We start from the raw sequence: 12300 nt of genomic DNA, 5'->3' as shown, positions 1-12300 counted from the left end.
GAAGGAAAGAAAACTGTTCAGTCTCACTTAAGAGTATAGAAGTAAAAATCTGAAAATATTCATGTATAGCATTACACAATACATACAAGTACAAACAAGCCACTGTGATCAAATAGGATTTACCTGGAGAATGCGAGGGTGCTTCAATGTAAGGAAATCTGTTTCTAGGTATAATCTCCAGTCTGAGTCAAGTAAGAGAACCCACCTTTTCGGTAGATCCTATGAGAAGTCAACAACTGTCCCAGTGAAAGAGATTTGAAAATAGGAATAGAATCATCCTTCCTTAACGTAAAGACACGTTCTAAACCACAGCCTCACTCTACTTAACTGAACCACAATACCACAATAGCAGGTCTTCCTATATACATGTGTATGTATATATATATGTGTGTGTGTGTGTGTGTGTGTGTGTATAACTGAATCACTGTGCTAAACACCTGAAACTGATGCAACATTGTAAATCAACTATAAAAAAGTAGAGACAGGAAACTTCCCTGGTAGTCCAGTGGCTAAGACTCCACATTTCCAATGCCCGGGGCACCAGTTCGATCCCTAGCTGGGGAACTAAGATCCTACATGCTGCACGGCCTGGCCAAAAGAAAATAAAATTAAAAAAAAAAAAACACTTTAACAGCTTTAAGTGTGTTCCATGGAACCCTCACACCTGGAAAAGAGTTTCCCAGATTCAGTAAGATTGGGAAGCTGCCTACCTGGCCTGTCTCAGGGAGCCACGGCGCACAGCAGCATGTTAAGTAGCATTTGTAAATTGAGAGTTAGCAGTCCTCACCATTTGGGTGCTCACCATTCTTTCTGTTTTGTTTTTTTGTTTTTTTTTTTTTTGAGACTCAAAACAGAGTGCTTATCCCATAAGTGGTGGCTCTTGCTGTTGCCTGGCCATCGGTGCATTGAGGCCCCACAGGCCTCTTGTGTTCCATCCCAGTGAGCATCCGCTAGTAGGGAGGTGCTGAAGTCCAACCATGATACACTATATCTGAAGTCAGGAGCCAGCTGTGGCCAGTTGGACGGAGCCTAGGCTGGGCTTGGAGAAACCAGCAGTTTTCATTTGCCCACATGCCATCACTATGCAGAGCATCTAGGCTCAGCCACACATCTCTTAATCCCCAAGAACATGTTCTCCACCAATGAGTGATGAGCCCCGTGGGGCTGGCTGCTCGCACATGAGAATTACAGCCAAGAGAGATTTATTTCCGCTGAACATCGGGCTGAGCCTGACTTAGGAATTTAGGAGTGCACAGCCACCTCCAAAGGTCTGGGGATGCGGTCGGGAAGGCTTACAAGGGGGTGTTGCTGGCTCCTTCTGTCCCAACCTGTGGTGCTGGGAAGCTCAGCTGTCCCTTTAGAATGCTCCTTTCCTTGGAATTATGATGCAGAGATATTCCATGACACCAAGCTGCAGGGGCTCCAGCTCTTACAGGTCTCTCCCCACTCCTTACTCCCACCACTGGTTTCAAAATCTTAAAAAAAAAAAAAAAAAACAGGCAAAGAGTAGAAAGAGGGAAATGACAGCCCTCCATTTCCCTACCTTTTGGAATGAACTGTTTCTGAACACAGACACACCCATGTGATACACCCTCAACCTCCATGATCGGCTGGAGCTGGAAGGGTCCTGGGAAGATGCATACTATTCCCGGAACCCCCTCTCCATGGCTGCCTGACTGAGCTGTAAGGAGCCAGACTTCAGCAGTGGACCAGGCTAAAGATCTTTAGCCACCCTCCAAGCTTCCAGGTTTCAGTTATAATTAGTGAGTGAGAGTGGATCCTGCGTGCAGGAAAGAGATCCCTCCTACAGTGTTAGTGGGAATGTAAGTTGGAGCAGCCACTCTGGAAAAACTGAAAATGGAGTTACCTTATGATCCAGCAATCCCACTCTGAGGCATATTTCTGGAGAAAACTGTAATTTGAAAAGATACATGCAGCCCCATGTTCATAGCAGCACTATTTACAGTATCCAAGACACAAGAGCAACCTTAAAATCCGTTGACAGATATATGGATAAAGAGGATGTGCTACATATACACTATGGAATATTGTTGTTGTTTAGTTGCTAAGTCGTGTCTCACTCTTTTCGGCCCCATGGACTATAGCCAACCAGGCTCCTCTGTCCATGGGATTTTCTAGGCAAGAATGCTGGAGTGTGTTGCCATTTCCTTTTCCGGGGGATCTTTCCAACTCAGGGTCAAACCTGCTCTTCCTTCTTGGCAGGCAGATTCTTTACCACTTAAGAAGCCCACGATGAAATATTACTCAGCCATAAAAAATAATAAAACAATGCTATTTGCAGCAATATAGATGGACCTTAGATATTATCATAGAAAGTGAAGTAACTCAGACAAAGACAAATACTAAATGATATCACTTATATGGAAATCTAAAATATGATACAAATGAACTTACGTACAAAACTAAACAGACTCACAGACATAGAAAATAAACTTATGGTCACCAAAGGGGAAAGGGGGTGGGAGAGGGCTAAATTAGGAATTTGTGAGTAGCCAATACAGACTGCCATGTACAAAATAGTCAGAGGGATAGCACAGGGAATTGTATTCAATATCTTATAATAACCTATAGTGAAAAAGAATGCACACATACACACATATATAGATAGGCAGTTTTGCCCCTCCCAGAGATATTTGGTGAAGGCTGGAAATTTGGCAAAGTCGAGACATTTTCGGTTATTATAACCAGGCAGAAGAGTGAGTGCTACTGGTATTCAGTAGGTAGAAGCCAGGGATGCTGCTAAACATCTTCAAATGAACAGGACAGCCCCCACTACAAAGAATTCTGTAGCCCCAAATGTCAGTGGTGCCACTGTTCAGAAACTGCAAGAATCCTACAAGCTTGCTATGTCTACCAGCCCATAAGGTCAGCAGATAGTATTCGTAAAGAGCCCAAACTCCAGCACTGTCCCAAGTCGGGATTCAGATCAATTCCTCTGGACCACGCCAACATGCGTATCTAAGAACATCCCTGGAAAGCAACAAGAGTGAAGAGTGTTCAGTGTTGACCCTTGTGACTGTAGGTAGATAGGGAATCAGATGCTGGAAGAGTTTATGGATTTTAGGAACACTGGTGTTTCACATGGTGGGGGGTATATTTGGAACATGTTACCCGGTATTTGTGGTTGTAGAGAAACAAGTGTGATAATTAGTACTCAACATGCAAGCTCCGGCCACCTCAAGAGTCCCTACAGTAATACATTGCCACGTATGTATTCATTCAGCTTCTGGGTGGCCAGCCCTGTTTGAGACATAAAAAGGAGAGGAAAAAAAAAAAACCCATCAGAGCCAAGAAAAGGCTGTGAGGGGCAGTAGAATGTTCCAGAAGATGATGTTAAGAAAAGCTTTATGAATCATGTAGTGGTGAGGAGTGTGGGATTTGAAGTCAAGAGACCTCAGCTCCAGCTCTTCATAATGTGGGCAAGTCATCTACCCTGAATTTACTTCCATTAGCTGGTCTTGCAGATTAGGACAGCCACCCCAGCATGTCATAGCAGAGTTGTCATGGAAATTAAACTGTTTTACATATGTAAGTCTACTGTGAAAACTGTCAGGGTGGCACAAATGTTGTTATTCACTGAGGAAATGAGTTTTTACTAATGATACATTTGTCCAGTGCCGTTGACTTGCCAAAGGCATTTAAATCGCGGTTAGTTCATCTAGGAAATGTAGGCTCTGAGAAGGGAACTAAATGAGTGGGGGTGTAAAGGAAGGAAGCAGATAAGATAGGCAGAAGGTAGGGACAAAGATGACACTCAGCTGGGGGAGAGGCAGGGCACCAGAGGGCTCAGAGTGGACCTGTCCTTATTCACGAGGTCCCCATTCATTTCCACCTCCCTCGGCCGGGCCCACTTGGCCCACCCCAGCTGCTGTCTGTCCACTCCCTGGGCCTTGGCTAATGTGTCCTTGGGTTGTGATTCCTGCCTGTGGACACCCTGTGGCAAGTCCAGCCCCTGCCCTCTCAGTCATATTTTTGTGGTTGATGGAGAGCAAAGGGGTACTGCCCATCCTCCTTTCCTGACCTGTTTTCAGAGCTCAAGCCCAAATCATGATTTTATTCCCCAGTCCCAAAAGTGAAGCAAGGAGGTAATTCAAAGACTTCTTTCTGTCTCCATGGGGAAACACTTCCTGGAGCCGTCACTTCCCATGAGAGCTCAAATTTTCAAAGTAACCTCAAGAATTCTGCGAAGAGCCTACATGGCTGGTCTGCTGCCCAGAAGCACTGTATCAGTGTTGACACTAAGCCAGCATGTGTGTTTTGCTCCCGGCAAAGATTAATGGTTTGCTTATGAAAATAATAGCTGCCATTTATCAGACGCCATCCATGGGCACAGGACTGTGTTCAAGACTTGACATTGTCCCTAATCCTTCCAACAACCTGTCAAGTTAGTGATAATCGCCTTGCTCTATGGATGAAGAAACTGAGGTTCAGAGTTGTCAAGGCACTTATCCAGGGTTACACAGCAGAATCAGCAGAGTGAGAACCTGAGCCCATGAACACCCGACTCCAGAGCCCCTCACTGCCTCTCTACCCACTCTCTCCCAGGCTCTTGCCCAAGACTACTAGGCTGACGTTGAGGAGATCACTTTTCATTTAAAGTGTATGTGTGAGTGAGTGAGTGAGTGTGTGTGTGTGTGTGTGTGTGTGTGTGTGTGTGTGTGTTAGGGACGGTTTGGTTGGCGTTTTTTGCAGTGATGCATGGGAGGGCAGGATACTGGAAAATCTTTTCAAGATCAAGAAACACTACAGTGAAGTAAAGATCCACATCCTTGAATAAGGACAGATATTCCCCATGACCCTGGAGGTGTCAGGCAGATGGTTTGTATTCCTTCATTCCCCAGATTGCTCTGGAGAGGCTGTTTCCTGGGGAGTGTTGTGTGTGATGCTGTGAGGGATGGAACTGAACAGGCAGGATCACCATCTTGGAGCCCTGGGTCCCTTGATGAGTCTTGCTTGTCTCACACCTAATGACTTTCAGCAGTAGGGTCTTTGAATATTATACTTTGGTTAGTTGTGCTGTCATGCATTTACCCCAAAATGACGGAGGGGCTGGTGGTGGTAGTGGTGTTGATGCATGCTCTACTCTGTTCCGATCTCTGGACACTGACCCGGTAAGGAGCATGCAGGTCGAATGAAGCTTGGTGTCTGTCCCCCAGCCCCTGCCCCAACTCACTTGGAGCTCTGGCGCGGCCCCCTCTCACCAGCCACATTGCTTTCTGTCCCCTGTGTAGTACCTGCAGATGAAATGGCCACTCCTCGATGTCCCCGCCAGCACCACAGTCAAGGACGCCAGGTCACCGTCCCCAGCACACTTGGTAAGTCTGTTTCTTCTTAAAGCGCAGAAGGGATATTCTCACTGACCTTGTCCCATATCACTGCCTCCACCTTCCCGAAGGTCTAGCAGCGTTGCCCCAGGTGTGTGAGCCAGACGGTCAGGAGTGCAGCAATTAGAGTGTTGGCTTTGCATGTCCCTACTGCTACCACCTCAGCACACGCACACACCACCCAGGATGTCATGTGATCAGAAATGCCAGCCCTGCCCCTGGCTTGTATTGGTCCTCCTCTGCCGCCCCTCCACCTTAGCAGTCCAGTTCTCTCTCTCCCGCTAGAGCTCGGTTCACAGCCCTCATTTCCTCTTTGGAGCTGCACAGCAACAGTTGAAGAGGCTGTTCTGTACGGGATGTTATAGGAAAGAATTAATTAAAATATATGCAAACAAAAATCCCCAGGGGCAACCAACGTCTTTCTACCAGTGTCCGAGGCAACAGGGTCACAAAGGAGGGTCTGGAGGGTCCTGGGAGGAGGTGCAATGGGATCTGTCTCCTCACCTCAGGGCTTGCAACAGACTGAAATTGATGGGATAGGAGGTGCTCCCAGCTAGGACCCTGTATCCCTCTTTCCTGGTCTTTCTTAGAAGCTTGGGGCAACCCACATGCCCCATAAGCTGACTAGTGTTGTACCACTGCAGTGAGTCTCAGAAACACAGAGCACACAGGTAGAAGGGAGACCTGGAAACATAGGATGCTTCTAAAACTTAATTCTGTAAAATTTCAATGGTTTTCCTCACTCACGCTCCCCCTTCCACCACGCTGGGTTGTTTGCAAGCAAATCCGAGATGTAGAATTTCATCTCATTCATATTTCATCTCCTCGTATTTTAAGATCTCCTGATAGTCTTTTTTCATTAAAAGCTTAGAATCCAGTGCAGGAGATACAAGAGATGTGTGTTTGATCCCTGGGTCAGGAAGATCCCCTGGAGGAGGAAATGGCAACCCACTCCAGTGTTCTTGCCTAGGAAATCCCATGGTCAGAGGCATCTGGCAGGCTACAGTCCATGGGGTTTCAAAGAATCAGACATGACTGAGCAACTGAGCACACAGCACACCTATCAAGTATACATCAGTAAAAACTAATAATTTTTTTGAAAAGCTTAAAAAAGAATTTAGAATCTAGTTGAGGAGAAGGAAGGTATCCCTAGAGAGATAAGTCCCGGCACGGTGAGCTTGTATGATTTCCAATAATCGTGAGACCAACTTCCAGGGTCTGAGCCCTGGGTGGTTTACAGACTGTGTAGTTCTCAGGTGACTGTCACAGCCATCCAGAAGAGGCTGCCCTGAGAGGTTCCGTGGCCCGTCACCAAGACCTGAGCAGCTTAAAGAACACGCCCCATGGGGAGGTGGGACAGGCCTGGAAGTTGCCTGTGACCCTCTAGATTCCAAGACAACTGCTGATGGCCAAGTACGAGGTGCAAGTGCCCACTAGTGGCCAGTCGAGGACTGGGCATCCCAACGACCCCCATCACCACCACAAAACTGGCTTGTCCCCTCCCAGCACAGCCATCTGTCTTGATTTCTTTTCTTTTTTTTTTTTTTTTAATTTTTTTTTTTTCAATTTATTTGTTTTTCGGTGCTGGGGCTTCACTGCTGCATGGGCTTTTCTCCAGTTGCAACGAGCAGGGGCGACTCTTCAGCGGTGGTGTTCAGGCTCTCTCGCTGCAGAGCACAGGCTCTCGGAGCATTCGGGCTTCAGTAGTTGCAGCTTCTGAGCTCTAGAGCGCAGGCTCCGGAGTTGTGGCACAGAGACTTAGTTGCTCCAAGGCATGTGGAATCTTCCCGGACCTGGAATTGAACTCAAGTCTCCTGCACTGGCTGGTGGATTCTTTAGCACTGAGCCACCAGGGAAGCCCTCTTTCACTGTTTCAAATCCTTGCTCATGCCCCCCATCCATCCAGCATCCTTCACATCCTGTCTGTATATCTTCAAAAATCTCCATCTGCATTCAGAGGAGGTGAATTATTTTTAAAACAAGCACATAGACTCTTTGAGTTTGCCATCCCACCTACTGCACAGACTGACCCAGCTCTGAAAAATAAAACAAAAAGCCTGCCACCAGCCCTCCTCTTCCTCCTATATTTCCCTTCTAATATTCACCACCCAACTTCACACAAGAACTAGACCTTCCACCTCCATTCCTGAGCTGTTTGCCATCTAATACCTACCAGCACTCATTTGCCCACCTTTTCTCAATCCTCTGCTTCCTATAGTTCTTTTGTTGGCCCCACCTGCTGCTGCTGCTGCTAAATCACTTCAGTCATGTCTGACTCTCTGCAACCCCATAGATGGCAGCCCACCAGCCTCCCCCGTCCCTGGGATTCTCCAGGCAAGAACACTGGAGTGGGTTGCCATTTCCTTCTCCAATGCTTGAAAGTGAAGTCGCTCAGTCGTGTCTGACTCTTAGCGACCCCATGGACTGCAGCCTACCAGGCTCCTCCATCCATGGGATTTTCCAGGCAAGAGTACTGGAGTGGGGTGCCATTGCCTTCTCCTTTTGGCCCCAGGAGATTGTATTAATTGTTGTTGTTCAGTCACTACGTCGTGTCCAACTCTGCGACCCCATGAACTGCAGCGCACCAGGCTTCTCTGTCCATCACTATCTCCCTGAGTTTGCTCAAATTCATGTCCATTGAAATCAGTGATGCCATCCAACCATCTCATTCACTGTTACTCCCTTCTCCTCTTGCCTTCAGTCTTTTCCAATATCAGGGTCTTTTCCAATGAGTCGGCTCTTTGCATCAGGTGGCCAAAGTATAGAAGCTTCAGCTTCAGCATCAGTCCTTCCAGTGAATATTCAGGATTGATTTCCTTTAGGTTTGTCTGGTTGGATCTTCTTGCAGTCCAGGGGACTCTGAAGAGTCTTCTCCAACCACAGTTTGAAAATGTCAGTTCTTCGGTACTCAGTCTTCTTTATGGTCCAACTCTCTCATCCATTCATGAGTATTAGAAAGACTCTAGCTGTATTAATATACATTACCAAATTTTTTTTGCCCTCTCTATGATTCCATTTTTTTAGACCCTTTTCCTCAAATAAATCAACTACTCATCCTCATTTATTATCTCAGTGTAAGTGACATAAAAATACATGAAATCCCTAAACTCTCCCATAAGGTTCTCTACCCATAGCATCCACTGCCAGACAAACCTGCAGTCACTGAGAGACATCTCAGCACAGCTGGCGGAGCAGGGGCTCATGTTATGTCTGAGAGTGGAAAACCATGAATAGCGGATACATTACATTGTAGATGGAAAAATAGATACTTTTCTAGGAAGTTGTATATTATCACACTCTGTACTCTCATACAGAAAAGCAGAAAAACAGGCCTCAAAATCTTAAAGAAAACATGGGAGAAAACCTTACTTAATATTCTAGAAAATGGAAGGAGACCACCGTTTTCCATTTTCAAGCCAGAGCTTCTCATTCTGTTATCTGAGATACACGTGTGTGTGTGAATAGGAGCCAAACCTGAAATGCCCAGGGAAAATGATGTGTGTTGAAGTTTGTGTAATAAAGTGGGTTTGAATCCCAGCTCTGCCTCTTCCTACTTGTGAAGCTTCAGGAAATTACCTCATCTCTCTTTGCTTTGGTTTCCTCATCTATAAAATAGGTATTAGAAGAGCATTTGACCTCAGAGTTATGTGAAAATGAGCCCATGCATTGTGATGAGTTTAAAATTGTGCCTTGCACAAAATAAGCCTCAATAACTGCTAACTTGCTACTATTACCACCACCACCACCACCTCTCAGTTCAGTTCTGTCACGACTGAGTGGACTTTGCCACCCCATGGATGGCAGCATGCCAGGCTTCCCTGTCCATCACCAACTCCCAGAGCTTGCTTAAACTCATCCATTGAGTTGGTGATGCCATCCAACCATCTCATCCTCTGTCATCCCCTTCTCTTCCTGCCGTCAACCTTTCCCAGCATCAGGGTCTTTTCCAATGAGTCAGTTCTTCGCATCAGGTGGCCAAAGTATTGGAGTTTCAGCTTCAGCATCAGTCCTTCCAGTGAATATTCAGGACTGATTTCCTTTAGGATTGACTGGTTGGATCTCCCTGCTGTCCAAGGGACTCTCCAGAGTCTTCTCCAACACCACAGTTCAAAAGCATCAATTCTTCGGCGCTCACCTTTCTTTATAGTCCAACTCTCACATACATACATGACTACTTGAAAAACCATAGCTTTGTCTAGACAGACTTTTGTTGGCAAAGTAATGTCTCTGCTTTTTAATATGTTGTCTAAGTTGGTCATAGCTTTTCTTCCAAGGAACAAGCATCTTTTAATTTCACGGATTCAGTCACCATCTGCGGTGATTTTAGAGCCCAAGAAAATAAAGTCTGTCATTGTTTTCTACTGTTTCCCGATCTATTTGCCATGAAGTGATGGGAGCAGATGTCATGATCTTCGTTTGTTTGAATGTTGGGTTTTAAGCCAACTTTTTCACTCTCCTCTTTCACTTTCATCAAGAGGCTCTTCTGTTCCTGTTCACTTTCTGCCATAATGGTGGTGTCATCTACATATCTGAGGTTATTGATATTTCTCCCGGCAATCTTGATTCCAGCTTGTGCTTCTTCCAGCCCAGCATTTCTCATGATGTACTCTGCATTTAAGTTAAATAAGCAGGGTGACAATATACAGCCTTGACGTAGTACAGACTAACTATTTTATGGAACATCCCTCCATCTGGGTGTATCGTGAGATTTCCTCGTGGGTAGATTCTGGTTGTGTGTTTTAGCAAGAACACAACCGCATTCAGGTGTCCCTCTCAGTGCCTCACATTGGGAGGCAGGTCTGTGATATCCATTTGTCCCAATGTCGGTGATGTTGGCTTGGATCATTTAATTAAGATGATGTTTGACATGTGTTTTCTCTTTGAGGTTATTCTTTCCTTTTGTACTTAATAAGTCGCTCTGTAGGCAGAAGCTGTATGCAGCTTGGAAGCTGCATAAATGCCCTGTTTCTTATTAAATTTGCACCCACAATTCATGGCATGCCTTGGTAATTATCTACCGCCATCATTCCTTTATTAGTTTCTGCCGCTGAAATTTAGCTTGGGGGAAGCCTTATTCGTATCTCCCGGGCTTCCCTGGTGTCTTGGTAGTAAAGAATCCACCTACCAATTCAGGAGATGTGGGTTCAGTCCCTGGGTCGGGATCCCCTAGAGAAGAAGAGGACAAACCGCTGCAGTAAGCTTGTCTGGGAAATCCCATGGACAGAGGAGCCTGGCAGGTTATAGTCCATGGGGTCACAGAGTCAGATATGAGTTAGCAACTAAACAACTCATATTTCCCAGTTCATTACTCTTAGTGTAGAGCAAACTGGACACTGTGTCAAGTCTGTGCAGTGATGACACAAAAGAAAAAGATCGAGGAGACAACTGAGAAACAGCCTACAAATAGTGTTCCTTAAGAGGAGACCACAGCCAGCTAAAACAGCAGGCAAGAAGAGAAGAAAGCAAAGCTGGGCTTTCAAAGGAAAGACTAGGGACTTCCCTGGCAGTCCAGTGGTTAAGACTCCTCAATTCCATTGCAAGGGGAGGGGTTCGATTCCTGGTTGGGGAACTAAGATGCTGCACAGCACAGCCTAAAAATAAATAAATAAAAACTCAAGTGTCTAGCTTAAAAGTGCTCACCTGAATTCTACAAAGTAAATGAAAATTTATATGAATTTAGACACATCCTGGCAAGAATCAGAATTGTAAGGGTTTGATTTTTTTCCCCTTATACGCATCTATGCAGGGCTTCCTTGGTGGCTCAGATGGTAAAGAATCTGCCTGCAGTGCAGGAGAGCTGAGTTCAATCCCTGGGTTGGGAAGATCCCCTGGGGAAGAAAATGGTAACCCACTCTAGTATTGTTGCCTGGAGAATTCCATGAGCAGAGACTGAAGGAGATAGTTCATGGGGTCACATAGAGTCAGACATGACTGAGCAATTAACACTTTCACTTTCATCTAGGCAGCAGGGGGAAAAGCCAGCATCGAAGGAAGAAAAATAAAGGTAAACGCAAGGTTCTCTTTTGCTGCCTTATTGCCAGCAAGCCATAGATAAGTTTTGATAAGGAAAGTTTTTTAACCCAAGAATTTTGTGTCCAGTCCAATTTGCAAAGTCCTCAGAAATGTGGCACTGTTTCCAAGAAGGATCTGAAGCACATTCTAATTCCCCAAAGCATTTTCTCTCTGCTGCTGCCGTCCAGAGATCCTGTATTTATGCTCACCTCTTTCCCAGCCTGCAGCGCACTACTTGCCACCTGCTTGAGAAGTTCTAAATGTATGTGTTAGTACATTAAGACAGACCTTCATCCCCTTGTTTTCTTCCCTGCGCCCCAGTCCACTGTCTTCTGTGGAGTTGCTCAAACACACCTGTCTTCCTGTCCACCTGGGAGCCACTACACTCTGGGTGCCTTCCGCCCAAACGCCCTTCCCTCTCCTGCCCACACATCTCATTTCTGCTGCCCTCATATATTCACTCAAGAGTCATTTTCTGAGGACTTCCCTGCTGGTCCAGTGGCTAAGACTCTGCTCTCCCAATGCAGGGGGCCTGAGTTTGAACCTTGGTCAGATAACTAGATCACACATGCCGCAGTCAAAGATCCCACGTGCCACAGCTGAGACCCTGTGCAGTCAAATAAAAATCAAACAGAAGACATTTTCTCATTGAGGCTTTCCCTGGTTGGCCTGTGTAACTTATAACCTACATCTGCCTTGCCTCTTTTTTTTTTTTTTTAATACTTATTTTGGCTGTTCCAGGTCTTAGTTGCAGCACACAGGATCTTCAGTCTTCATTATAGCATGCAAGATCTTTAATTATGGCATGTGGGATCTAGTTCCTTGATCAGGGATTGAACACATTGCCCCCTGCATTGGGAGCACAGAGTCTTAGTCACTGGATCACCAGGGAAGTCCCCCTTCTTGCATCTTATCTGCCATCCCTGACTTGCCTTTTCTCCTT

At 45.8% G+C, this 12300-nt stretch overlaps 1 protein-coding gene across 1 annotated transcript in view; it reads left to right on the top strand.

Moving 5' to 3' along the window:
- TCF7L1 (transcription factor 7 like 1) overlaps positions 1-12300 on the top strand; it is a 192080-nt gene that overhangs the window by 164359 nt on the left and 15421 nt on the right. Inside the window, exon 4 of the mRNA XM_018055387.1 lies at positions 5253-5336. Within this exon, the coding sequence (XP_017910876.1) occupies positions 5253-5336 (84 nt within the window). The remainder of the gene's footprint in view (positions 1-5252; positions 5337-12300) is intronic.

Source organism: Capra hircus, chromosome 11, assembly GCF_001704415.2.
Source record: "Capra hircus breed San Clemente chromosome 11, ASM170441v1, whole genome shotgun sequence".
Lineage (NCBI taxonomy): Eukaryota > Metazoa > Chordata > Mammalia > Artiodactyla > Bovidae > Capra > Capra hircus.
The sequence above is the reverse complement of the archived record's forward strand: the minus strand, read 5'-3'. Positions and strand labels throughout refer to the sequence as shown.